Source organism: Balaenoptera musculus, chromosome 1, assembly GCF_009873245.2.
Source record: "Balaenoptera musculus isolate JJ_BM4_2016_0621 chromosome 1, mBalMus1.pri.v3, whole genome shotgun sequence".
Lineage (NCBI taxonomy): Eukaryota > Metazoa > Chordata > Mammalia > Artiodactyla > Balaenopteridae > Balaenoptera > Balaenoptera musculus.
In genome coordinates this window covers 87,273,227-87,298,548 of record NC_045785.1, presented here as the reverse complement: position 1 = coordinate 87,298,548, position 25,322 = coordinate 87,273,227, and the positions used below count along the sequence as shown (strand labels likewise).

General features: G+C 40.7%; 2 protein-coding genes across 4 annotated transcripts in view; one reads left to right on the top strand and one right to left on the bottom strand.

The window, feature by feature from the left end:
* Positions 1-316: 316 nt before the first annotated feature.
* LOC118899946 (translation initiation factor IF-2-like) lies at positions 317-922 on the bottom strand. The gene has a single exon (XM_036862055.1). The coding sequence runs from the start codon at positions 920-922 to the stop codon at positions 317-319; it is 606 nt and encodes a 201-aa protein (XP_036717950.1).
* PLPPR5 (phospholipid phosphatase related 5) overlaps positions 476-25,322 on the top strand; it is a 128,027-nt gene continuing 103,180 nt past the window's right edge. For 2 of the 3 annotated variants that reach the window (XM_036867913.1, XM_036867904.1), the window contains exon 1: positions 760-1,157. In XM_036867913.1, the coding sequence (XP_036723808.1) occupies positions 921-1,157 (237 nt within the window). In that variant the 5' untranslated portion in view covers positions 760-920. Of the gene's footprint in view, positions 515-759; positions 1,158-25,322 lie in introns of those variants that run through there. The other variant, XM_036867921.1, reaches the window with a different exon arrangement.

Sequence of the window (25,322 nt, the reverse complement as noted above, 5' to 3'; positions counted from 1 at the left end):
TCTCACAAGCAGCTAATAAAGGGAAACTGAGAAGATGAGCCAGAGGAGACTACGTGAACGAGGAAGGGGCCGTTGTACAAGACATGATGCTTCGGGAGCTCCCGAGCTATGATTTCTGTTTTTACATACAAAGCCCTAGGAACTGGGGGGGAGGGGGAGGGGCGGGGAAGCAAAGAAACTCAGAATCTAAAATTCTCTGGGATGATGTTTCTCATTGCTCCTAGAAACCCGCGCTGCGCGTGTGTCCTGCACGGGGTTAAGGAATCCAAAGAGGCGCCGGCTGAAAAGTCGCTGCGCGGAATCGGCACTTGGCGCTTTACGGGGTTGCGCTCCGAAGACGCGTCCGCGCACCATTTTCCCAGGCGTTGCGCGGGTTTCCTAAACCACCCAGCTGCTGCCTCAGAAGGGAGTTTCTAGAAGCTCCTTCTCTACTGCCTCCCCTCCCCCCTTTTTGGTTTTTACCCCTGCGAGAAGCTTCGCCAGCTCCACTGCGTCCGCCCTCCGAGGGGTACAGGTGCCGCTGTCCCAGCCGCCGCCGCCCGGTCCGCCCCTCCTCCGGGCGGGCCTGGGGGCTCGGCCCGGCGCGGCTGCATCGCGAACGGTCTCTCGCCTGGCCGCGGCCCGCCGCCCGGGACTCCCCGCCCTCCCGCGCGACCCCGCGCCTGGGCGGGCGGTGCTTGCGGCGGGCAGGGGGCGGGGAGGGGAGCGGGGGTTCGTCCGGGGGTAGCCGCCTCCTCCGCAGCCCGCCGGCGCCTCGAAACCCGGACCTGCCTCCGCCTCTTCCTCCGGCGGCTCCATCCTGCCTCCCGCGCCTCGTCCTCCCGCCGCCCCCGCCGCCGCGCCCCCGGTGGCTGCCTCGGCGGACCCGGGAGGGGGCCCGTCCGCCGCCCGCTCGGCTCGGCCCGGCCCGGGAGGCGTGCATGCCCCGGCTGCCCGCGGCGCTCACCAGCAGCATGCTCTATTTCCAGATGGTGATCATGGCAGGGACGGTGATGCTGGCGTACTACTTCGAATACACGGACACGTTCACTGTGAACGTGCAGGGCTTCTTCTGCCACGACAGCGCCTACCGCAAGCCCTACCCGGGCCCGGAGGACAGCAGCGCCGTGCCCCCCGTGCTCCTCTACTCGCTGGCCGCCGGGGTCCCCGTGCTCGTGGTAAGCCCGGGGGGTGCCCGCCCTCGCCCCGACTGCCCTTTTCCGCCCTTCGCCTTCAGGGTTGAGGCCCCGCCGAGGTCGGGGCGCGGCAGCCTTTGCCTTCTAAGTTCCTCCAAGTTGGTGGCAGCCCCTTCCCCAGAGGACATTCTTCTAGGGCGCGTCGGGGTGGGTGCGAAGGAAGCCCCCAGCTCTCCCCACCTGCCACCCCCGCACCCCCGCTACCCCCCGCGGTAGCTGCACCTTAGCGTGACACGGAGGGGGATGGGAGGGAAGGGGGCTGTAGACGGTAATGGGTGGGAGTCGGGGCTGGGGAGGAGGGGAGTTATCCGGTTGAATCTTGACTTCATCTACTCTGTGGCCTTGCTCCGCTGACCGCCACCTCTCACATTGCGACTGGAAGACGAGCAGCAGCGGGGCCAGCGGGAGGGAGACGGCGATCAACTGCTGGGGTGTGGAAGGGACTCCCGCTTCCAGAGTCGGGGCGCAAATTCCCTTTTTACCGCCTCCTTCCCTTTCGAAAGGAAGTGCCAATTAGACTAAGCTGACCAGGGAACAAATATCTAAAAAAGAATATGAGACCTCCTAAATGAAGAGGCTCCAGCAGCAGTGCTTGCTGAAAAGCAGGAGCTGTGCCTAAATTACAAGATTTATTTAAGCGATCTTCCATTCCCTGGGCGGCTTAAGTCCTTTTCTCATAGAGCTTTTCTGAGAATGCCTTTTGGATTTATGAACTGTGTGTGTGTGTGTCTATACGGGCACATGCACACATATATATACACAGATATACATATGTAATTATTAGAATGATAATCGTATAATAATTTACGTATGTGAATGTGGTACAAAGTTATAGGTAGGAGAATTGGTGGTGTTTTTTCAGAAAACAATTATTATGGTTCCTTTAATACTGTCAAAGTATTGGAGGTTCCCTTCCTGTGGTACAGGTCGTCTGTCTCTCTCTCTCTCTCTCTTTCTCTCTCTCTCAACAGATAACTAATAGGAAATTAAAAATGAAGAGGGAAAGGAAAGGGACTTTTTTCCCAGTGGTTGAATGTGTAAATTGCAATAATGAATGTTAAGAATATCTGTTTTATCTGTTAGGTTTGGATATTCATGTTTTCTTTGATTTTAGAGGAAATGAGTTAATAATTTACAAAATAATGAAAAGTTCCCAACACACATAATGGAATTCCACAAACCAAGGAACTTCTTGATAACTTCAAAGTAACTTTATCACAGGTACTGTGATAGTTGACTTCAAATACGGCTCCAGCATACTGGTTTGAAAAGTGTTAGACCTTGCACCAGAAAATGTTTTGTTTTGTTTTTTTTCAGTTGTAATTTGCTAAAATATGTCAGAAACCCCAAATCCAGCTTCATGTTTGTGTTCTCTCTCCTCTATTTGGAAAGCTGTAAGAGAAAAAAATTAATTGGTCATTCTTGGGCCCTTTTGCTTTCTGCAGATGTTGGGTTTCCAGACACATGTTTTCTAGGAGACTGAATAGCTCAGGGATTTTTCAAGGATTTTTTTTTTTTTTTTTTTTCTTTTAAGAAAAAAACCTGTCACTTTCAGGACACTGGTTTGGGTACAGCCATAATCAGTAATGTCTGTAACTCATCCCTTGGTGATTACCATTCTGTGTCTTATTTAAATGAGATAGCACTTTTCAGATCCTAACCATCCATCCATGGTGGCAGGTGCCATTTAGAGACATAACATATTTGCCCAAAGAATTTGATTATTATCCATTTAGGGGGAACCACAGAGGGGAAAGGGAATTAATTAGTCATTATTGAGCGCCTGCTTTGTGCTGGGCACTGAATAGTCATGGCCACATATACTTCTCTGAGCATCCCTTCCAGGAGATAGTCTCTCCAGTTAACATTGGAGGACCCTGAGGATCAGATAATAAACTAGAAGCACCTGAAAACAAAAATGGTGGCTGTGGTGTTTGATGCCTGTGAGACTGATGCCAAATGCCATACTGCTTGTCCTACTTCCAAAAAATATGTTCTCTGAAACAAGATGAGAAAGGCTGCTTGGGTGGGGATCTAGAATATTCTTGAGAGATTTTAAAAGGGAGGATCCAACTTGATTTCCATGTTTTGATTTTCAGTTCATTAGTTACAAGAGAGAGAATTTGAGAGTCAGTCTAAAGAGAAGGAAATGTTGGATATTCAGGCTAGCTGTGCTGCTGGCCTTTGTTTCCGCTTCTGCTCTTCCCAATATTACACTCTCATAATGTGAAAGTTTGGGAACAGTAATGGCAGCCCTGCTTTTCCATTCTTCTCAAGAACACTGGCCTAGCACAGTCACTTTGCATGAAAACAATATTATTAATAATAATGTTAGTAGTATCCATCATTTGTTGGGTTATATACCCTATACCTATCTAATACTTGCATTATCTATGAAAGCAGTTATTATTACTGTCACCTACCCTTTGGGAAAACTGAGGTTTAGGAAGGTTAAGTAACTTGCCCGAGGACCAAGGCTAAAAACATTGCACCCAGAATTTTAATCCTACTGTGTCAAGCTCCCAAACCTGCGCCTTTTCTATTACAATATGCAAATTCAGCTTACTCATAAATCATTCTTCTAAATAAATGCCTCAAATGGTCTCTTTCCCCATCTTTTACATTTCTTGGACTGTAGTGATACAGATTCTTCATTATATATATTTTTAATCTTCAAAACTCATTCTAATCCTTAAAGTTAATTTTGAAAAGTAGCTCTCCTCACTGCCACAATCTGTGGTTTTGTTTCAAATTTGCCAAATTTATTTATCTAAAAATTAAAAGCAAAATATTCTTTAAATAGTGTTGACTTGGGGCACAGGTTTGGAGTCTGACAAGTTTGGATTCAGGTTCAAAGTGCATCCTGCTGTTATGGTAAGAGTTGGGGATTCTGCTTGCTGTGTAACCTTGAACAACTAATTTAAAGCTCCTTAATCCTTAATTTTCTAAGTCACAGGATTTTGAATATTAAATGAGATATAATATATAAATATCATCCTTGGCCCATAGTTGATACTCCATAAGAGATCACTATTTCATTAACACTATTAGTAAAATAGTAATTCAGTAAATGCTTATTGAATTCCTGTGTTGCAAGCACCATATGAGCCAGAGTAGTGGTTATAAAGGTCATTTCAGAAGTAAACCATGGTCACTAATCCTTAAGAGTTTACAAGCTAATTTGGGAAATTAGGTAATCATGCCAAAAGTCATAATGTAAATCACCATAATAAAAGTTATATGCATATATTTACATATATATATATACCGCAAAGACCTCTGGTGGTTCAAAGAGGACAAGATCATTTTTATTTGGAGAGGAGGAGAAAGGCTTCATGAAGAAAAGAGTGGCTTTTGAGATGTGACTTGAAGGAGAGGCTGAAATGGAGTTTGAGTCAGGACATCACAGAAGCAGCAGTGTGAACATAAGTGACTACTTGGTAGGAGAAAATGCAGTCTGTACTCTTGAAACAGCGGTTGGTCTGTCTTGTTTCTAAGAGTGGTGTGTGGGGAATGCAGGGGTATGTGGCAGAAGAGGAAGACTAGGGTCTCATTGCTGAGTCCTGGGATGTCAGGCTGAGTTTTTCTCCATTTATTGGGAATGAAGTAGGGACTTGTCTGATGGGTGGTGTTTTAGGACATTTTGGGGACAGTAGTGTAGGGCTCTTCTATTATTAAAATATCTGTGTAAGATGATTTTGCACTCTTCATCCCCGAGTCTATTTTGTGTTGTGAAATATTATTATTTTAATTGTGTTTTCAGAAAACACCTGTAATTTGGGCTCATTTACAAAGATGTCATGGTTTATAAACTCTTTGAAAACAGGTACTGTTCAGTTTGATCTGTATGCATTTACCAAAGCACCACCTACAGAATTTACAGATATAAATTTAATTAGTGATCTTTGTTTTTCATTGATTCATTCATTTAAAAGACCTGGTGATGACAATGGTTTCTGCCCCCCCAAATTTGGATACAGTGGCCACTAGCCCCTATTGTTCCTTAGATCTCTGAGCAACACAGATTATTTGAAGGAGGCAAAGTTAGACCATCCCTCTTGATAGAGTCAGAATCAAGACAGAGAAGACCAGCACTGAGTGGGGCAGGTCTGAGGGTTAGGGAGCATCTCTGATTGTTTATGCCTGCATCCCCAGGAGGCTCCCTCTGGGTCCCTAGACTCTGAGACATGGAGCTACTGCCGCTATACCAAGGATGTTGCATCACTAACTGTGGTGGAAGTAGATGGTGACAGAAAGGCATCTTATATCCAGAGCTCCATCTTGTTAAATCAGAGCCTAAAGCTCTCCCATAGACCTCTCCTTCCTTGAACCTTGCCTTGGGTGCCCACTACTATCTCCATCCATCTCCACTCCTGGAACCCTATGAGTATAAAATGAGTTGACATATTTAAGTACCAGAGTAGTGCCCAGCTGAATATGTGTTAGCTACTGTTAATCCTCCCAAGGTTGGGATAATTAATCAAGACAACCTATTTAAGGCACCTAGCAAAATACCTCTGTTAGTGGGTTCCAGGGCTGATAAAATATTTGAGGTGGACAGAAGCCACCTAGTTCGATCCATCACCCACAAAAATTGGGGAGTCTGAATAGCAAGAACAGTAAAAGTCAATTAGAACTCTGTTCTTCCAGTCAAGTCAGTGATTTCTGCCTTTGACGACTCCTCCATTTCTTCAGCGGGCTAACGCTAGCTAATATTTCCTATGTACCAGACACTGTGTAATGTACATTTAATGTGTTACTTCATTTAATGCTCACTGTGATAGTACTGTCTTTAAACGTAGGCACTATCATTAAGCCCACTTTATAAATGAGAAATAGGATGTTTAGTGAGATTAGATGTCAGACTTGTATTAATTTTTTTCAGTCCATTAGTATAATTAATCTTCACAATAAACTTATGAAGGAGACTTGGATGTAAAAAGGTGAGATGACCAGTCCAGAGTCCCACAATGACAGTGCTAGAATCGTCAAAGCCTGTGCATTTAGTTCTTTTGTTATGTACCTTTATCCTTACACATTAAACAAATCTTTAAAGATATTTTGTCATAAGGATTCAATACTAGAAGGGTCAAATTTTTCTCAAAACTATTATCTTCAATTTCATTTTTTTCTGGTTTGATGGGAAACTTTGTGTTCTGGTGTAGACAGTGGTTTCAGTGTGTAGTGTAGGAAATTGTTTTGTTTCCTATTAAGCTTGAAATGTTGTGGAGAGGTTGGTGGCAGCGGGAGGGATTCAGAGATATTTCTGTTGTTCTGATCTGCAGCCGAGTTTCTTATCTCTGTGGCACACATTGGCACAGTGCTTCAGGCACCTGCTTTTCTGTGGAACCACCCTCTGGTTCTAGACCTGCAAACTGCAGTGCACGGAGAGCTGAGAGGACCTCTGTTTCTAAGACATGTTTCTTTTTTGTTTTGTTTTTTTTTAACATATTTATTGGAGTATAATTGCTTTACAATGGTGTGTTAGTTTCTGCTTTATAACAAGGTGAATCAGTTATACATATACATATGTCCCCATATCTCTTCCCTCTCGCGTCTCCCTCCCTCCCACCCTCCCTATCCCACCCCTTTAGGTGGTCACAAAGCACCGAGCTGATCTCCCTGTGCTATGCGGCTGCTTCCCACTAGCTATCTATTTTACATTTGGTAGTGTATATATGTCCATGCCACTCTCTCACTTTGTCCCAGCTTACCCTGCCCCCTCCCCATATCCTCAAGTCCATTCTCTAGTAGGTCTGTGTCTTTATTCCCATCTTGCCCCCTAAGACATGTTTCTTAAAATGGGACCTAGCACTAGATTTGAGGGGGGGAGGGCAGTGAACACACTGAAATTGTATTATAAAATACCGTATGTACATATGTATGTGTGTGCGTATGTACGCATTTTTCTAGTAAGAGCCTCCATGGCTTTATCGGATTGTCAGAAATGCCCAAGATTCCTAAAAGTTAAGAACTACTCTTTGAGGATTTATGGATCTGTTTAAACTCCTCCTTATGTCTCTTAGGCCCTTGCTTTACTTAGATATTCTCATTCATATTCATTCATTCATGTTCACCCTCCCTCTTTCCCTTCTCCTCCCTGCATTCCTTTGATGGTGTCTCTTTTTTCATTCATCCCGTCCCCTTTGCATACTGATTAGGAGATTGTGATGGGGGTAGGGGGTAGCAAAGGCCCAGGAACCTTAAACCAGCTTTCGTTTCCTTTCCCTTTCCTTCTCCCTGCCTCTCCCCCTCCCTTCTGCCTCTTCTTCTCCCACTCCCCTTCTTCCTTTGCCTCTCCCCTTCTCTCCCTCCCCCTCCATCCCCTGTCACTCATTATCCCTGTTGCTTCTCTGCACCAGTTACCTTATCTGAAAAATGTTGACTTATTCCTTCCTGCCTTTCCTACCTTTTGGAACTGTTCTTGAGAATCAAACGGATGTAAATGCACCTTGGAGACAATAAGTCACTTCATGCATATGAGGAAAACATAATGTGAGCAGATTACACGGGTTGTGTAGCTGCTTGTTCATTGGAGGTGGTTAGACTGCTTATAGCATGGCTTTGTCAGCCTAATACACTTACTCTGTGGAGCAGAAAAACGGAAAAGGTTTTTATACTTCTTTTCTTATTTTCTTGTAGAAAGAAGAGCAAAAATAAAAAGACAACAGTATGAAATGGCCTAACTAATTATTACAGACTATTACTCCAATACTCAATGCTGTTTTTCAAAATGTTTCAATAAGCTCTTACTGTCAAGATTATTATAAAGAATCATCCCATTTGTGTAATTTGAAAGAAATAATGTTTCCAGGGAGCAATGTTGATACCATCTGTTAAGTGTGCATTGTATCATATTCATTTTTAAATTTGTACTGTGCCCAAAAGTCATTATTTGTAAAAGTTTGGAATGATGATAATGCATCTACTATGTGCTAGGCACAGTGCTATTACTTGACTTGTATAATGAGGGAGGCGTATTCACTGGCCTTCAAGAGTTCAAACACTATGCATGAAATTACTTCTCCAAGCCTCAGCTTTCTTGTCTGTAAACTGAGATGATACTTAACATTATCTTTTAAGAATTAAATATAAACATGCATTAAGTGATAGCTGCTCTTTTAACATAAATGCCAATAACATTTATTGGTGCTACGCAGCAAAGGGACATCAGGTGTCCTTAATCATTTCTGTTGAATGGATGTGGTAAACCATTTACCCTTCACATTAACTATTTCAGGTACGATGTGTGGTAACGAACACATCTAGGGAGCTTAATGCAATTCCTCCACTGGGTAAATGCCACATCTAGGATCTGAATCCATTACTTCAAATCCGATGCTCCCTTGGCTACCTGCCATTGCCCACTAATTTGATTCATAGCCTGAATGGTGGCATTCCTAGAAGGCAGAGGAGAGTTCAAGCATATTGATTACGTATCACTGTGCTCTTTACAGCGTCCTTATGCTTGTAAACGTATAGGCTCAGTTACAACCAGACATGAAAAGGGGAATTTAAAATCTGTGTTCAATATGTATATGTATAGCTGATTCACTTTGCTGCACACCTGAAACTAACACAACATTGTAAATTAACTATATAATTTTTAATAAAAATTAAAAAAAATAAAATCTGTGTTCAAAGACAAAACTTCATTGGTTCCTAAGACCAGTGGAATAGCCAATAGACCTTGCTTCTCCCAGCTCAACATTCCCATCCATACAGTTCGAGGAGGCAAGTTCTGATGTCAGAGATCTTAACCTATAGTTAGGAAGAGCTTTTAAACAGACTTTGGAAAATCGTAAGACTATCATTTTGATGGGAGATATTGTAAAATATGTGAAATGGAGTTCTATATTCAGTACTATTTAAACTATTTCTGAGAATGCCAGTTTTCACTCAGCAGGCTACTTACTTTTTTAGTCTTATTATGACAGATGTAGTTTGAGAACTACTGTCAGTAAAATCACCATTTTTTTTGTAAAAACAGAATCCTAGAGATTTTTTTTCCAGATCAGGTGCGTTTAAAACTTTAAAGACAGTCTTGGTGGACGTTTCTCACTGAGAGAACATGTATGAGTGGAAGGTGTGTGTGTGTGTATATGTGTTTTTGGTATTTAATACATTTGTAATTTTTTGTATGAACTCATTTTTATCTCCCTTGCTTCTAACCTTTATAGTGCTCCCCCACCCTTCCCCTCAGGAAAAAGAATATTTCTGAAACATTTTGCTGTATCCTTTCAGATCTAGCACCAACTCCTCTAAGTAGATCCTTTTTCCCAGGTGAGGTAGCTGCATTCTCCTCTATGATTCCTTTGTGGCTTTAGCACATTATGGCATTAAAATAATCTTATATTGTGCTTTATGTTGTATTTAATTTTATTCATGTTTCCATCACTAGACTTGAGCATCTCAAAATCAGGGTTTTGTAATCTGACTCATCACGCCCAACTCTTTGGTTATTTTTGGTGGATAAATTATCCAGGGACTAATCGAAGTTTTTGATGATGAGGTTATAATGACCGAATTCTGCTGAGCACACAGTTACTTAATAACCATTCATTAAAATAGGCAAAATATTCCATACAGCCTATTCTGTACGTTTAATGAATTGGCAGCTCTCTGTCCTTTGATGCGTTTTAAGTGTATAAACCCTGTATAAAAGGTTCAGCATAGCCAAGGTGTGATTCTGTGTCCTCAGACTGACATGCTTCAAGCAGAAACCTTCCTATCCATTGAGAACAAGTCACTGGGGTATGGGTTACAGGCCTCCCTGGAGTCTTATACCCCGATCATTCAAGGGTAGGAAGTGTTTCCAAACTATTTTAGTCAATCCAGTTCAGTAGCTTGAATTTCACCAATTAAGGGTCCATTTTAGCACTTACCATGCTAACTAAAAGTCACTACTTTCATCAGTAAAAAATCATTTTATATCTACAATGCTAATTTAGTTGTTAATTAACATATGATAGCAAAAAGACTTACAGCAGCCTCTTTGGAGTGTGACCTTTCTGATAAAATGCTTGTGACTCTCGGGATTTCCTCCCTCCCTCCCTTCCTCATTCCTTCTTTCCCTGAGCAGACATTTGTTGAGTACCTTCCATGTGTAGCATACCTTGAAAATAAGGCTTACAGAAGTTACTTGACTTGCTCCAAATCCCAAAACCAGAATTAGAGCCCATCTTCCCCTTTTCCAAATCTTTCAAAGCAGTGTCAGGAAGTAAAACACTCCTGAAATCATGGGGCGGTTAAATACAAATGTAGTCCTGACATATCTGCATATTACCAAAATAACTTACGGCATTTCTTCTCTAAGGATTTGTGTTGATATACTGCTATGTTGAGGAAATCGTATATTGTGTTTCTAGCATAATGATCCCTTTTTTGAAAGGGTGCTCTCAGTAGTGCCAGTAGAAACTGTACTTTTCTATCGAGATTTTTAATCGAGATTTCAGATTTAGCTTTTTCTCACACTGGGGTGCACAGAAGTACTCTTGACACTGAGAAGCATCTTGTATTTCCAGAGATCTCATCAAAGCAGAATGCCATGTTCTCCGAAACAGCAAAATTGAGCAGTCTTGGATAAAGGCAGTGCACCTGGGGCCTCATCTTGTAATTCAAAATGAGCTCCTGACATTTCCAGTCAAAAAACAAAACACTATCTTTGGGTTGGTGGCAATGACCTCTTCCTTCACACGTGCCTTTCCAGTGTGGGGTTTACTCAGTTACTAAAATGAATGAAGAGACTTAGTCAAAACTACGTGACACCCCTTTTGGTCTTTCACAAAGAGACCTTTGTTTCTTCCTCTTGCTGGCTCCATCACGTGGTTCCTTGTGGGGTCTCCTTTTCCTTTTTCCTGGGGCTCAGTCTAGAATACAGATAGAGGAATCCAGTAGACACTTTATTCAAGCCACACTGTCAGGCTTTTTCTGCCACTCCATTTTTGGAAAAGATTTGTGAATCCACTGTGAGAGAGATTATGCTTCTTTGTAGCTGGGACTCTTTAGTCATGAAAGAGGCCTTAGAGATCATTTAGTTTCATCTCTTAATTTCCAAATGAATGGCCAGAGAGATTAAATGACTTGCCCAAGGCCATGCAGCTAATGAGAAATTACACCAATTGCTGACATATATGGGCACTTGGTATACATCAGTCCTTGTTGTACTTTACACATATTAACTAATTTAATCCTCACAGCGTTAGAGGTAGGCACTATTGTTATCTCAATTTACAGATGAGAACACTGAGGCACAGGAAGATGAAGCAACTAGCCCATGACCCCACAGCAAGGAAATGACATACCTGGGCAGAATGTCTCCATATGAGCTTTTGATAACACAGAGATGGTTCTCTTCTCCAGTACCAAATTTTTTGTCATCTCCTGGAGAGGTTAAGGCCGCCTGCAGCAAATCGTTCTGCATAGCAGTGTTAGTTGGGAGATAGAGATGAAGAGTATGTGATTATTATGATAGCTTTTTCCTTGTGACTTTATAGTGCTGATTGAAAACATTTTCCTGAATATTGTATTTACAATTAGCACTTAATCTCTGATAGTGAAGACATAGTAACAGATAAGGAAAAAGAGCATTTAATTCCCAAATCACTTGGTTCTATGATGCCTTCTTTTATGTTGCTGACATCAAATCTTTTCAGACAAAAAGTAAAACTACATTTGAAACTTGCCACAAGTGGATATAACAAAAACCTAACCTTTTTTTTTTTTTTTAAATTTATTTATGTTTGGCTGTGCTGGGTCTTCGTTTCTTTGTGAGGGCTTTCTCTAGTTGCGGCAAGTGGGGGCCACTCTTCATCGCGGTGCGCAGGCCTCTCACTATCGTGGCCTCTCTTTTTGCGGAGCACAGGCTCCAGACGCGCAGGCTCAGTAGTTGTGGCTCACGGGCCCAGTTGCTCTGCAGCATGTGGTATCTTCCCAGACCAGGGCTCGAACCCGTGTCCCCTGCATTGGCAGGCAGATTCTCAACCACTGCGCCACCAGGGAAGCCCCAAACCTAACCATTTTTAATATGCAGACGTTTAAGTTCTTTTTTATTAAATTTAAAACTGAGGGAATTTAATTAGGGAGTTGATTACACAGGTGGTGGGAAAGTTGAGAAGCTGAACAGGAAATGGTGAGACCACCCAGAGTTTATGCAATAGCAGACAGCCACTACTACAACTGCCAAGGCTGGAGAGACAAAGGAAGGAGATGGGGTTATCAGAGCTTGGGGCAGAAGTTGGAACCTAAAATGATGTATTTCACAGGAGCTAAAAGTATGGAGGAGAGCTCTTATTAGAGGTGTTGTCTGAGGAGGGAGGAAAGAGGTGATGAAGAAATATCGATTTTGCCTTCTTCTGCCTTTCAGTCTCCCATCCATACCTCCCAGACTTTAAGTTCTTTTAATGTGATTTTTACGTAACACAATAAAATTATCACACTACATATAATTGATATATAGCCTATCTACTGCATTCAAGACATAGTTATTACGTTTGGCATACTAGTTTGGCATAAGTTTGGCAACTAGTTAGAGGCATGGAAAAGCTATTGCTATAAATATATTTCAGGAAAAAGAATAGACATTTATACATTTATATGTTTTGAAGTCTTGTCTTTTTTTTGAAGGAACTCAGAGACATTCTCAAAACTTGGTCTAATCCTGTGGTGCCATTTCCTGCAAAACAGCAGTGACCTGAGAAAGCGCAGCTCTCTGCTTTCTGTAATTCTCTCTGCTTTCTGTAATTCTCTCTGCTGTTTCCATCTGTTAAATGATCTCTATTCTTTAATTTGGGCAACTTCAGTCATACCTCTTTCATAACTCTTTCCTTGATGTGTCTAGTCAATAGCAATCTATCTTTCCTATAAACTCCTTTTTTCTTTTAATATAAGTCTTTCCCCTTATATACTTTCCATAAAACAGAGTAGTTGCAGGTATGGGATGGGGAGCTGGAGAGAAAGCAAGACAAAAGAAAAGGATCAGTAGTAATAATGTACTCTATAATGGAAATAGTGAATGCAGAGAATTGGTAATTTTGATTTCGCAGGTTTCATGATAATCTGAAATTAAAATAAATAAATAAAAGGAGCAGTGACTCACTGGACTCACAGGCTGGTGACCTGAGCTGTCCTCCTTGCTCTGCTGCTTTCTACCTTTGAGACCTTGAGAAAGTCAAGTAGCGTTCCCGCCTCTGTATCATTAGATAATTGGTTTGAAAGGGTTTGAACCTCACCCAGGGCAGAAAACTGACTCATGGCCCCCGGAACAGCTCTTTCTGTGCATGAAACAAGTCTGACAATTAGGACGCTCTGTATTACAATGAAAGTCTGTCTCCCTGTCTTCTGCTCAGTGGTCTCTCTCACCTTTTGAAGCCATCTGGAACCCCCTAGATGGTTTCTCTCTGACTCTTCCTTTCTTGAGACTTAAAGTCTTCATCTTGACATAGCATGGATTTGAGTCCATTTTACCCTTTTGGCCACTCACATCTGACTTCACTTCGGATGTCCTATGTTTTTAAGGTGTGGCACCAGCACTGAATGATGTGTCTCAGGTGTACTTTCACCCCTCGCAAATAGAGCAGGAATTTTGCATACAGTTTTTTTCTTAATGCGTTAGCCTTGGGATCAATATCCAGTCACCTTGTGGTTAGTTATCTCATCTGTAAAGGGAGTAGCTTAAACTTTCCGTCAAGTAGGCAGAAGCACTGTATGATGATGTACCCTGTTCTGCTCCCATGGCCCCAACAGACATTGCTAAGAGACTGTGGCATTTTCTCACCAGCTGAGACTGATCTGGGCTTTCAGTCCTTAAGACAGAACTCCAGGCAACCTCTCGTAACTGTATTTGCCCTCTTGCAATCAAATGACTATTAAAATGCTTCAATTGTTTGTAGCATGTACAATGTAGTATACTGCATGGCTATGCATTATAGTTAATTACATTTAAATACTATGGCCGTCAAAAGATTATAAACGCTTATAGAACAGCAAATATGTCTCGTATATCTTTGACTCTTGCTCATCACATAATGCCTAACAGAGTGCCTTTCAAATAGTAGATATAAGTAATTATTTGTGTATTTTAGAAGAGAATTAGAGAAGCATAAATTAAAATTATTTATAATTTTACCCGTTCACAGATACTTAAATCGTAAAGTCCAAATTATTTTTCCAAAACCCATCTTTAATATTTCACTTTATTTGCCAGTGATCCCTGATTTCAAATATTTTCCCCATGTACACGCACTTCATTTTTTTCATTTACTTAAAGTTATGTAGAATGTAGTTCAAAATAAATCTTATTTACTTCATATGAAGAATATTTCAAACACCTATCATTTTGTTTTAAAAATCTTTAACATCATCAAGTTTTGCTTCTGTAACCACTATTTCATTTCCCCATGTCTTTAATTGTCCGTTGCACATACTTTTGTAACTTAAATTGTCTCTACTTAAGCTTTTATGTAGCACATGCTCTTTCTTCATCAAGTGTGACATTTTCTTTATTTCAATACTTATTTTTATTTTTCTCAAAACAAATTGGTTGATTTAAAGAGCATATCATCTTCCATTGTATTTTGTAAATTAAACCACCAGTACATTTTACGTGTGAAATTTGCATGTATGGTAAATTGGAAAACTTTTTTGGTGTTCTGAAGGAGGATTCAGATGGCTGGCAGGGCTTCTAAATGAGATGAGTCATGATTTTATTGTCACTCAGGGTCTCTGAATCATACTGTATACATTTTCATTAGTAACCATAGATTAAGAGTTGAAACATTTGACTCAATACATGGAACTATTTTTGAGGAGAGTTTCTTTCCTTGGAGAGTGATAAAAATTAGTGGTGCTTTAGAGAATGACATTAATGAGTAAAGAAAGATTCAGTGCTGCTGGGGCAGGCAAATCACTTACAACTTCAATTAACTTCAGGAGGAACCAGGAAAATGAAATTAGGATTTTACTGTTTATGGACACTTTTCATTGAAATACGGGATTTCCCAATTAGAGTAAAATATCAAACAAGCGCAAATTAGTACCTCTCTGAATCAAATGGGTGCAAATGAAATGGTCTCCTAGCAATCACATTGAAGCACAATGACCTGGTATTCAGTAATTCATTTCTTCATGTATTCTTTAGAAAACATTTACCAGTCCTCCCCGGACAAGGCTTTGTGTGTGTAAGCGATTCTACACATTCAAATGGAAGAAAGGATTCCTGTCCTCAAGGAACTCAGTCCCATGTGTGTGAAGAGTTAAAATATACTAATCCTGATAACTGACAGTGGGCTGGGGTGAGGGAAAGCGAAGAAGGGAGTGAAAGAGACTTCTGAGAGCAGGTGATGTTAGCTAGTCAGGGACGTGAGGCAAGGGTATTCCAAGCAAAGAACAAACACAAAGTCATTTAGGCTGGAGAAACCTTCTTGTTTGAAGAAACTCCAAGAATGTCTGGAATGGAAAGGTGTCTAACACAGAGGCAGTTAAGTTCAGAACATAAGGGTGTTTAGTAAAAAGTACATTACAGTAATACTCAGAGTTTGAAGTCCAAATTCCCTTATCAGCTTGAAGAGGTAAACCTGTGATGCACAGGCTAACCTCTTAGGCTCACTTGATCTGTCTGCAAAATGGGACGTCTAAATCTACCTGTCTTACAAAGTAACTTTATTTCTGTGACTGATTTTAATTTAGTAAACTAAAGGAGAAACATTAGAATACTTTTTAGAGTTTTACGGCAATATTCATCACATGGGTCTTGGCTGGCAAGTGTGTTCCAGAGTACTTATATTTTCTTTGTTTTAAATAAACATCCCATTGTGAAATAAACTGTTAGATAGCTACTGAGAAGTTAACCCCCCTGACACGTATATTACAGGATTTTAAATCATTATTTGCAACATGGACAATGCTAAAAGATCCATATTTGTATAATTATGAAAGCTTATGTTAGTATGCACATTTAAAATTTAAATTGGTTAGGATATTTTTGTTACTATTGCTGTGTTTTGCTTCTATAATTAGGTCACTTTGACTTGCATTTTATAAATTACATAACAGGTGTGCTCACCTGTGTAGCAAATGTCTTCAGTCTTCTCATTTTAAATTGGATACTAAAGTGAAAAATATGCATCTACATGTTGCTCTAGAAACGTGAGGACATGAGCGTGCAGTTCTTTTAGAAAGCACGGGTTAAAATTTATGTGTAATGGACCTGTATCATTCTTGGTAGGTGAGACTCAGATTTTCCAGTTTATGGCATTAAGGATTAAATGTGCTTGGTTTTTTTGCAAGATGCTCTATCCTTCTAAATTTAGTCATCTAATTAAGATTTCCATTCATGGGGAATGACTTTAAAGAGCACATAAGACAGGCTTTTACACAAACAAGCTTTGATTGGATTAATTGGATTTGCATAAATTTTATGATGTGAGTGTGCTAGTGTCTCGGCTTCATCTGCTGGGAAGGGAGAACTTAAAGGGATTTGTAAAGAGGAGACACATTAAAGGCTGCAAAGGAAGCACGTAAAAGCAGTCAGGTTAATGGCATGGCGAGAACAAAGCAGCGCTTTGGCAATATATAAGCTGGCCAAGTCTGGAAAAGCTGGGCATAGGGAAAAAGAGATGGGAGGTTCAGAAAGACCACAAGATTTTGGTGTGTGTGTGTGTTTTTGTTTTTGTTTTTGTTTTTATTTTTGTTTTTGTTTCCCCAGAAGGAAAGGGATCTAGAGCAGCCCTGATGCCTGATATGGGTTTGACGACAGAGGCTGGGGGAGCTAGCTGGTGGTACATTTAGGACTGAGATAGCCAAGGCAAGGATGGCAGCTTGGATTGTAGGCAGGCAGGCTTCTTGCAGGCAGTTCCAACAGAGGGTCACTTGGTCATTAGAGACCAGTGCTGATCCAGGCTTACCGAAAAGATGGCAGCCTGGAACCGGGACGCTGAGAAGTAGGGCAGAACAGGGCAGCACCAGGGAAGGAAGCAAAGAGGTGGTGAAGTGGAGGAAGGCACATGTGAGTGAGACAAGGCAGGCTGGTCAGAATAGGCGAGTCCAGAGGAGCCAAGGGACAGAACAGGCTGCTGAGACAAGGTCTCAGGCACGCAGTCTGGGGCACCAGGGCTTGGCAGCCCAAATTAGGATCGCCAGCAGTGGAGACCAGGAACCCTTCCCAGCAGGCAGCAATCAGAGGCTCAGAAACTGATTCTGAGCCAAGTCTCAACAACAGATGCGAGGTAATAGAATTCGGAAAGCCTTGATATGGAACCAAACTTCAGACCTTCCAGCTGCTAGTGCAGAAGTGATGTGCAGAACATTGATTCTGGCATTCACGTATTAAATAGTAACAGCGAGACATCAACAATAGCGACCTCGTCACCCCTTGCATTTGCATAAAACTCTATCCTTCACAGAGTGGTTCACAACAGTCACGTGACATGGATAGTCTAATTGCTTAGAGGTGATAAAACCCAGGCTCAGAAAAATAATATTTTCTCACAGTCTTGCAGTCAGAACGGTGGCAGAGTTTAGATTAGAACCTGTCCCTGGTGTGTTTAAACCTTTGCTTTTAACATGCTTTGCAGAAAGTAAAGAAAAGGGCAGCTGGTATGAAGAGAAATGAGAAGGGCTTTCCTGACCTCGGGAAGTTCACAGTCCAGTCAAGCATCCAGGCTCATGCAGAAATAACCTTAACGTTTCAAAAACTCATCCCGGTACTAGAAGAGCAACTGGGGCTTGGGAAACATTCAGCCACTGTGTGATGTCTGAATGAATATCGAGTGAACTGCTGTGGTAGCCCAGTGAAGAGAATAATCAGTTTGAACTCAGGCTATAAAGAAGGCTTCTCTGAGAACATGGCATTTTAGCTACTAATGACAGGATGCTTCCGTGAGGGACATGCTTGTTTGGATTTGGATGGAGGGGAAAGAGAACTAGTATTTATTGAGGTAGATTTAGATCAGACATACCTGGGCTTGGATCCTGGATCTACTACTAATCAGTGTAATATGGGGCCGGTAACCTGACCTTATTGACTCTCAGTTTTCTTATAGCACATACTCATTGTACAGAAGCTAGTGCCTTGGAACGTGTTAATTTGGTGGTGGTGGGGGGTGTAATTTAATTTTCACAAGGGTTCTATCATTTTGTATTATCACCCTTTTGCAAAAGAAGAAACTGAGACTCAAAAAATGTTAAGTAACTTGCATGAAGTTAAGCAATTTGAAACCAGAAGATCTTCCTGGCTCCAAAACCCATTCTTTTTCCACCACCCTCCAGTGACATGCAAGGGATGTGTTGAGGGGCTCCAGGGGGAGCTTTGAAAAGAGGGAGTGAGCTTCTTTCATTTAGTCCATTTGATTGTATTAGGGAGTTTGTAGAAGGAGAGAGTTAGAACCAAGAGAAGAGAGCAGTAATTTATGTGTAATTGAAACAATTCCAAATGCAACGATAACTATCACTGATGGAGAAAAGAGGTTTAGAGGATAGGGTAAAAATTCCATATGAACATCAGACAGCTGAAATGCCTATTGAAATTGTAGCCCTTATAAAGTAAGATGAGGTGGGTTTAAAGGTGTAAACATATTCAATGAGTGAATCAAGACAATATTAAGTTGAACTAAACAACCAGCAGAACTTATGTCTCATGGGTATTTTGAATTAGGAGAAAACAGCTTAACTGTAAGAATATTAAATAGGATGGAGGTGAAAAAAAAAGGGGGGTATTAGTCTCTTTCCAGAGTATGATCTGGGATCTATTTGTATTTAACTGTCTTTTTATATCTCCTTTTGTCAATTCTGCTTTTCCCAAATTATTCTTGATTGATGCAGGATCCCAGATAAGTAGATATGATAAAAATGTAAATGTGAGGGCTTGTGGATTCTCATAGTACCGTAAAGAAGGAAGCTGTCTTGCTACTGGATAGGTGATATGAATAAAGATTTTTTAGTATGTTAAAGTATTGGCAAAGGCATAAATTCTGAGCCACACAGATTGTCTGTATGTGAATATGTGGATGGATGGGTGATGAAACATTGACACCAGGGCATGGCTATGGTGTCAGGTCCACAAGTGTCTCAGTGAGATCCTACCATTGTTATAGCTAACATCATTCATTCAGGTAGCAGGTATTCAGTTTGTGATTCAGCTGAGCCAAGCTTCTTTTCATTCTTCCTATATCTCTCTTCCTTCCTCCCTCCCTTCCTCCTTTCCTCTCTTTCTTCCTTCCTTTTTTCAGCAAACATTCATATTTTGCCTTCTCTGTGCCAGGAACTGGGCAAAGTTCTGATAATAGAAAGATAAATAAAAGAGTCAGGAATCATAGTTGAGACTCAACCATTGTAGACCTTAGAGGAATTAAAACTCATTCCTGCTTTTCTCCTTTGGCTTTTGGCAGACAAAAGTTTGGAACTGTCAAAAGATTTTACAACTTTTGTGTAAAGTTACATTCATTATCTATAGCATAGCTATAACACCAGAGGTAGTTTTGCATGAGCATTTTGAGAGAGTTACATTCTTACTATTCCACTGTCTCCTTTTCATCTTTGTTATCTTTGGTTACTGGTTTATTTAATAGGTACTTTCCAAAAGCTCCGTCTACTGTAGTATAAGTATATACTATATACGATGTGAATGTTCTGTAAGAGCCTTCTCTATGGAAGAGGCCAGTTCCTGACCAGAGTATAAGCCATCGCTCCCTAGCAAATATCCGCACGTAGGGAAATAGCCACTCATAGGGAAACTGACTGGATTAAAAACATACCAGGAAAAAGGTATACTTAAATAATGCCAAGATGAGGAACTAGATAAGGGCAGGAGCTGGTTCACTTAGAAGCGTTTATTGAGTTTGCTGCATTTAAATAGATGGTATATTAAAAAATAAATAAATAGATGGTATCTATAAAAAGGTTACTTAAGAATCCTAGTTGATTGGCAAAAATTCATAGTCAAGAAAAACCAAGTTAGAAATTCTAGATACATTAGCACACGTCTGTAGAAACAATAATAACGTTGCTTTCAGGAAGGAAGATAGGAAAAAAAAAAAAAAACAACAAGGTACAAATTTTGTGAGTTGATTCCTCTCTGATCTGTTTGTTGTGTTAGTTAGACCGTGTAGGAATAATGGATGGTGAATTGATTGTTGCAGGTTAGACCTCAGATGTGATTGACACGTCAGAGCTGCATCTAACTCAGGACCATGACAAACGTCAGGACAGTTGATTAAAATAACCATCCGATACAGTAGAGTTTCATGTGTATTTATTTAATCCATCCTCAAATGTATGCTCAGTTGTCTGGTAGAGTGTCTATCATAGAGCATTTTATCTTTTGAAGACCAAAACACTGTAATAAAGAGACATGATGAAAAGTTTCCTAAAAGCTCTCCTCATATTTAGTTTTATATTCCTACCTTAGAGAATCAATCAGATGTGCACACTAAGTAAATGCCTAAAAATCTGTATCCGCGATACACTGGCAACTCTTCCCTATGCTCTGGCGCCTCTGAAAACCCAGGACCTCCCAAGCCATCTGCAATTATGATGGACCAGGGGGTGTAAAAATAGAATCTAGCCCCATGATATCTAATAGAAATATAATACAGACCATATTTTACAATTTTCTAGTAACCACTTTTTTAATTAAAAAAATTAAAAAGAAAACAGGTGAAATTAATTTTAATAATATATGTATTACTTAACCCTGTATATCCAGAATATTATTTCACCAGGTAATCAATATAAAAATTTATTAATAAGTTAGTTTCCATTGCTTTTTGTACTAAGTCTTTGAAATTCAGTGTGTGTTTTACACTTACAGCACATCTCAGTTTGGACCAGCCACCTTATGAGTGCTCAATAGCCAAGTAAGTGCCCAGGGCTATTGACAACTGTATTGGACAGGACAGACATTTTTTTCTTGTTATCTTAAAGAAACTTAGTGGTTTCCTAGACTATTTTTCCTCTGATTTTAGGGGATACTTTTGAATTGATATGTACCATTTTGAGTTGTACTTCAGAAGACACACCTGAGTAGATTTTTAAAGAAGTGTTCTCAGATTAACAAAGACTTGGTTTACTGTAACTGTTTCAAATATGATTTTTAAAACACTTTTTAAAATAAAATACTCTTTTTCATCAAGGTTAAGAAATAGAGAAAGATGTGAAAATATTAAAACACTTCTGAAGCTTAACCTTGGATCTGGACATATTACAGATTTCCCTTCCATGAATCTTGCTGTGGGAGGAAAAAATTCATTGCTGTGTGTAGATTCTCCCCTAGTCACCTCTTCCTTTTGCCAGTTCTTTGTATATGTTGAAGTATGTGGAGAAAGGTTATTCAAGGCATCATTAAGACATTCTTGCTTTTTTTTAAATAATAGGATTTTGTCTTATCTTCAGCACACATGGTGGCAGCAAGTGCCCTAAAGACTGCAGTTCTATCATATGTATCTTTTCTTTCTTTGTTTCATTCATTCATTCATTCATTGGTTCATACAACACTTAGTGCCAGACCACTTGCTGGGCATGGAGGTTAAACAATGAAAAGGCTGTCACAATGTAGTGGGAAAATTGTGTAAAAAAAACTACAAATATTAACATATGATGTCCTTCACTACCCTCAAGAGGACATATTACTTAATCTTTGTTGGTGTGATAGAGTTTGGGCCCAGATGTCTTGAAAATGGGGAAGTGTTTCTCTTTTCCTTTACTTTTATTGAAGGTGCTAATTATGTTAATGTTCCTGGGTTCCAGCCAATACTTTTTCCAAGCAAATACCCCTATCCAGAGAAGCTTATGTTCGTGTTTGTGCTCAGTTATGAGAGCCATCAAATCAGTCTGCATAGATATCAAAAGGAGTGAATACTTTACTATTTGAAATTACACATGGGTTATATTGGTACTTTTACAAGTATTGCCACCAAAATATCATTGTTGACAACTTTATTCATACTGCAAATACTGGCAAAAAATATACTGTTGCAACATTCAGTTCATCTGTATGTGTGGATCGGAGCTTCTCACTGCTTCCTGTACATCTCCAAGTACATGAATCACATGCCATGATTTTTGTTAGTGGAGGGGCACATTGCAGAATCTGTTTTCCTCTAGTGCCAATTTACAAGTGTTCCCACTTGCCAGGATGCTCTTTGCAAAGATGAGATTGGATACAAACACCTAATGCCGTGTATCAGGACAGGTGAGGCAGAGAGCCATTCTGTAACCCAATGGAAGAGCTGGGGCATGGGAACAATTGAAGAATGGACACAGAAGGGTAGACCACCCCAAGGGTGCTCTGGGCATCTGGCCTTGCAGCAGAACATGAGCTATGGAAAGAGGACTTACAGAAGATAGGAATTGTAGGAAAGTCTGCATCAGGGAGGCCTGTGGGGAGTAGGGGCGTGTTCTGGTATTGGGCAGAACACATCTCCCAGGAATCTAGGAGCTGGTGGGTGTGGGGAAAACCTGTTGCTAAGTTAGAGAATAGGGCTTTAGCCACCATGCAGGGTTAAGCAGAAGAACTCCACTGCTTGGAAGACAGAGGGGGACTGAAAGTCTCATCCATAGCGGCACTGGGGTGCTAAATAGGTGACCAAGGCAGAGACTCAGGAACTGGGCTCATCCAGCAAAAATCAGGCACAAAGTAGAAATTGCATTTCAGGAACAAGGCCTAAATCTCGTTATCAAATATAGGCTGGAGTGTTCAACCTGAATTAGCAGTAGAAACTTGATATTGAATCACAGAGCCTGGGCTATAGCTGTGTAGTTCTCTCCTGCCTAAAGTCTGAGTTTTCAGAGATCAGGGAGAGCTCAGCTTAAAGTTTGGGGACAAAGGGGAAAGAAATTTACTCAGGTGACCCTGGTTTTGTGAAGAGGGTTGGGGAGGGGAGGTACAGAGCTAAGAATGAACTAGGATGAAACACTGTCATCCATTTCAGAGTCCCACCGTCAACTTCTCACCGAATTGATTTCATTATTTAAATTGAACCCATTGTCAGGTCATTTACTATTAGACTGTTTGGGGAATTGCCCTGTTGATTCAGCTAACAAGGTTTTGTGAAAGGCAAAGACAATGTGAAAAAGTTTTCTGCTTTCATCACTGCCAAACCCTTTCTTGGAGGTGACCACCACCAACCTTCTTGTTTGGACGTTAAATTCCTCCACTTCTTTGCAACACCGAACACAGCTGATCGAGGACCCCCCGACCCCCGACATTATCTCCTCTCCTGGTTTCCTTGATGTGATCATTTTCTTCCGTCTCACTGACACTCCTGCTCTGTGTCCTTTGTTGCTCCTCTCTTTGTTTCCCACTCCCCAGTCGTAGGTGATCTCAAAAGTTACCCTTAAGCTTTTCTTTCCTCTGCTCTCCTCTCCTCTCATGATTTGCACATGCCCCTTTGCTTCCCCACTGCTCTAAGCCTGGCTCATTACCTGGAAGGATTACTGCCTCAGCTAACTTAACCTGGCTTTTCACCCCTCTCTCTAGTCTCCTCTGCTTCCAGATTGATTTTCCTGAAGCACAGGTCTGATCACACTACTCCCCTGCCCAGAAATGTTATAGCCTCCGACTGTGAACAAAATCAAGTACCAGCTTCTCACTTAGATCTCAAGGCATTTACATCATGGTCCTAAGATAATCTCCCATTAGGCTCCCATATCTAGTCTGCATTCCAGCCAAATTGGCCCACTTACTGTTTCTCAAGGATATCCTATACTTTCCCTCCTCTGAGACTTTATTTATATTCTCCTTTTGCCCTATAACTGTGGTAACCACATGTCTTGGTGTGTCTGGATCAGTCCCGGTTTATTCCTATTGTCTCGATAATAGTATCACTCAGCTCCCATTTCACACTCAGAAGTGTAGTAGTTTGAATGATAGATTATGTGGTCACCCTACCTATAAAGCTCTTTTTCCTGTTCCTTCTCCCTGTCTTATTCCTCTGTCTGCACTCTAACTTTGCTTGTGGTAAACATAGCCCTATCCTTTTAAGCCATGTGCCATATTAAAAAAAAAAAACTTTCATGAGATTTACTTTCTCACTCTCCACCCTACCATCACCACTTTAATGTATTCTCTTCCTATTTTCAGCCCCTACATTTACCAACATGGTATTGTAGTTGTTTGTTTTTAAATGTAGTTATTTGTATATTTTAAATCCTTCATAGTAACTTAAAAGTTCAAGACCTTATTTTTTTTTTTTAAACATCTTTATTGAAGTATAATTGCCTTACAATGGTGTGTTAGCTTCTGCTTTATAACAAAGTGAATCAGTTATACATATACAATATGTTCCCATTTCTCTTCCCTCTTGCATCTCCCTCCCTCCCACCCTTCCCATCCCACCCCTCTAGGTGGTCACAAAGCACCGAGCTGATCTCCCTGTGCTATGCGGCTGCTTCCCACTAGTTATCTATTTTACATTTGGTAGTGTATATATGTCCATGACACTCTCTTACCCTGTCACATCTCACCCCACCCCCTCCCCATATCCTCAAGTCCATTCTCTAGTAGGTCTGTGTCTTTATTCCCGCAAGACCTTATTTTTTGTATTGATTAGATTACTTTCATCTGTAAATAACAGAAAACTCTGACTTAACCATTTAACAATAAGGAAAATTTATTGTATCACATAACAGAGGGTGCCAAGTTAGGACGGCTCAAAAATGACTAGTATCTGAAGAGTGGATTAAAAATCCAAGTTTCTCCTTTTATTAAATGCTTTTTCAACATCCTTGGAAATGATTGTATGATTTAATATTTAAATTTAGTAAATTGTGTTACTAGACTGTTATCACTGCATTCCTGAATATAATCAATCTGTTTCTCATTGTATATTGTTCATACTGCATGGATGAAATAGTTTTGGTAATGCTTATTTATGAGGCGTACATTAATATCTGTAGAAAAGTGGTTTTAAAAAATCATTGAATTATTAAAAAAAAAAAAAAGATCCAGGTTTCTCTTCTCTTTCCATTCTGACATACTATGTGTCTACTCTGCTCTTGCTAGCTCCGCTCACAATTGCCCAGTGGCCACCACCCTTGTTCTAGAAGTCACATGCAAAAGTGATGATGTCTAGAAAAGAATATTTCTTCTGTGAGTCTCTAAGCAAGAATCCCTGTTACAGAAGCACCCATTCCCAGCAGAAGTCACCTCATCCC

What these genes read in the sequence shown, in the direction of transcription:
- LOC118899946 (XM_036862055.1), bottom strand. Translation starts at nt 922, where the DNA reads ATGCACGCCTCCCGGGCCGGGCCGAGCCGAGCGGGCGGCGGACGGGCC.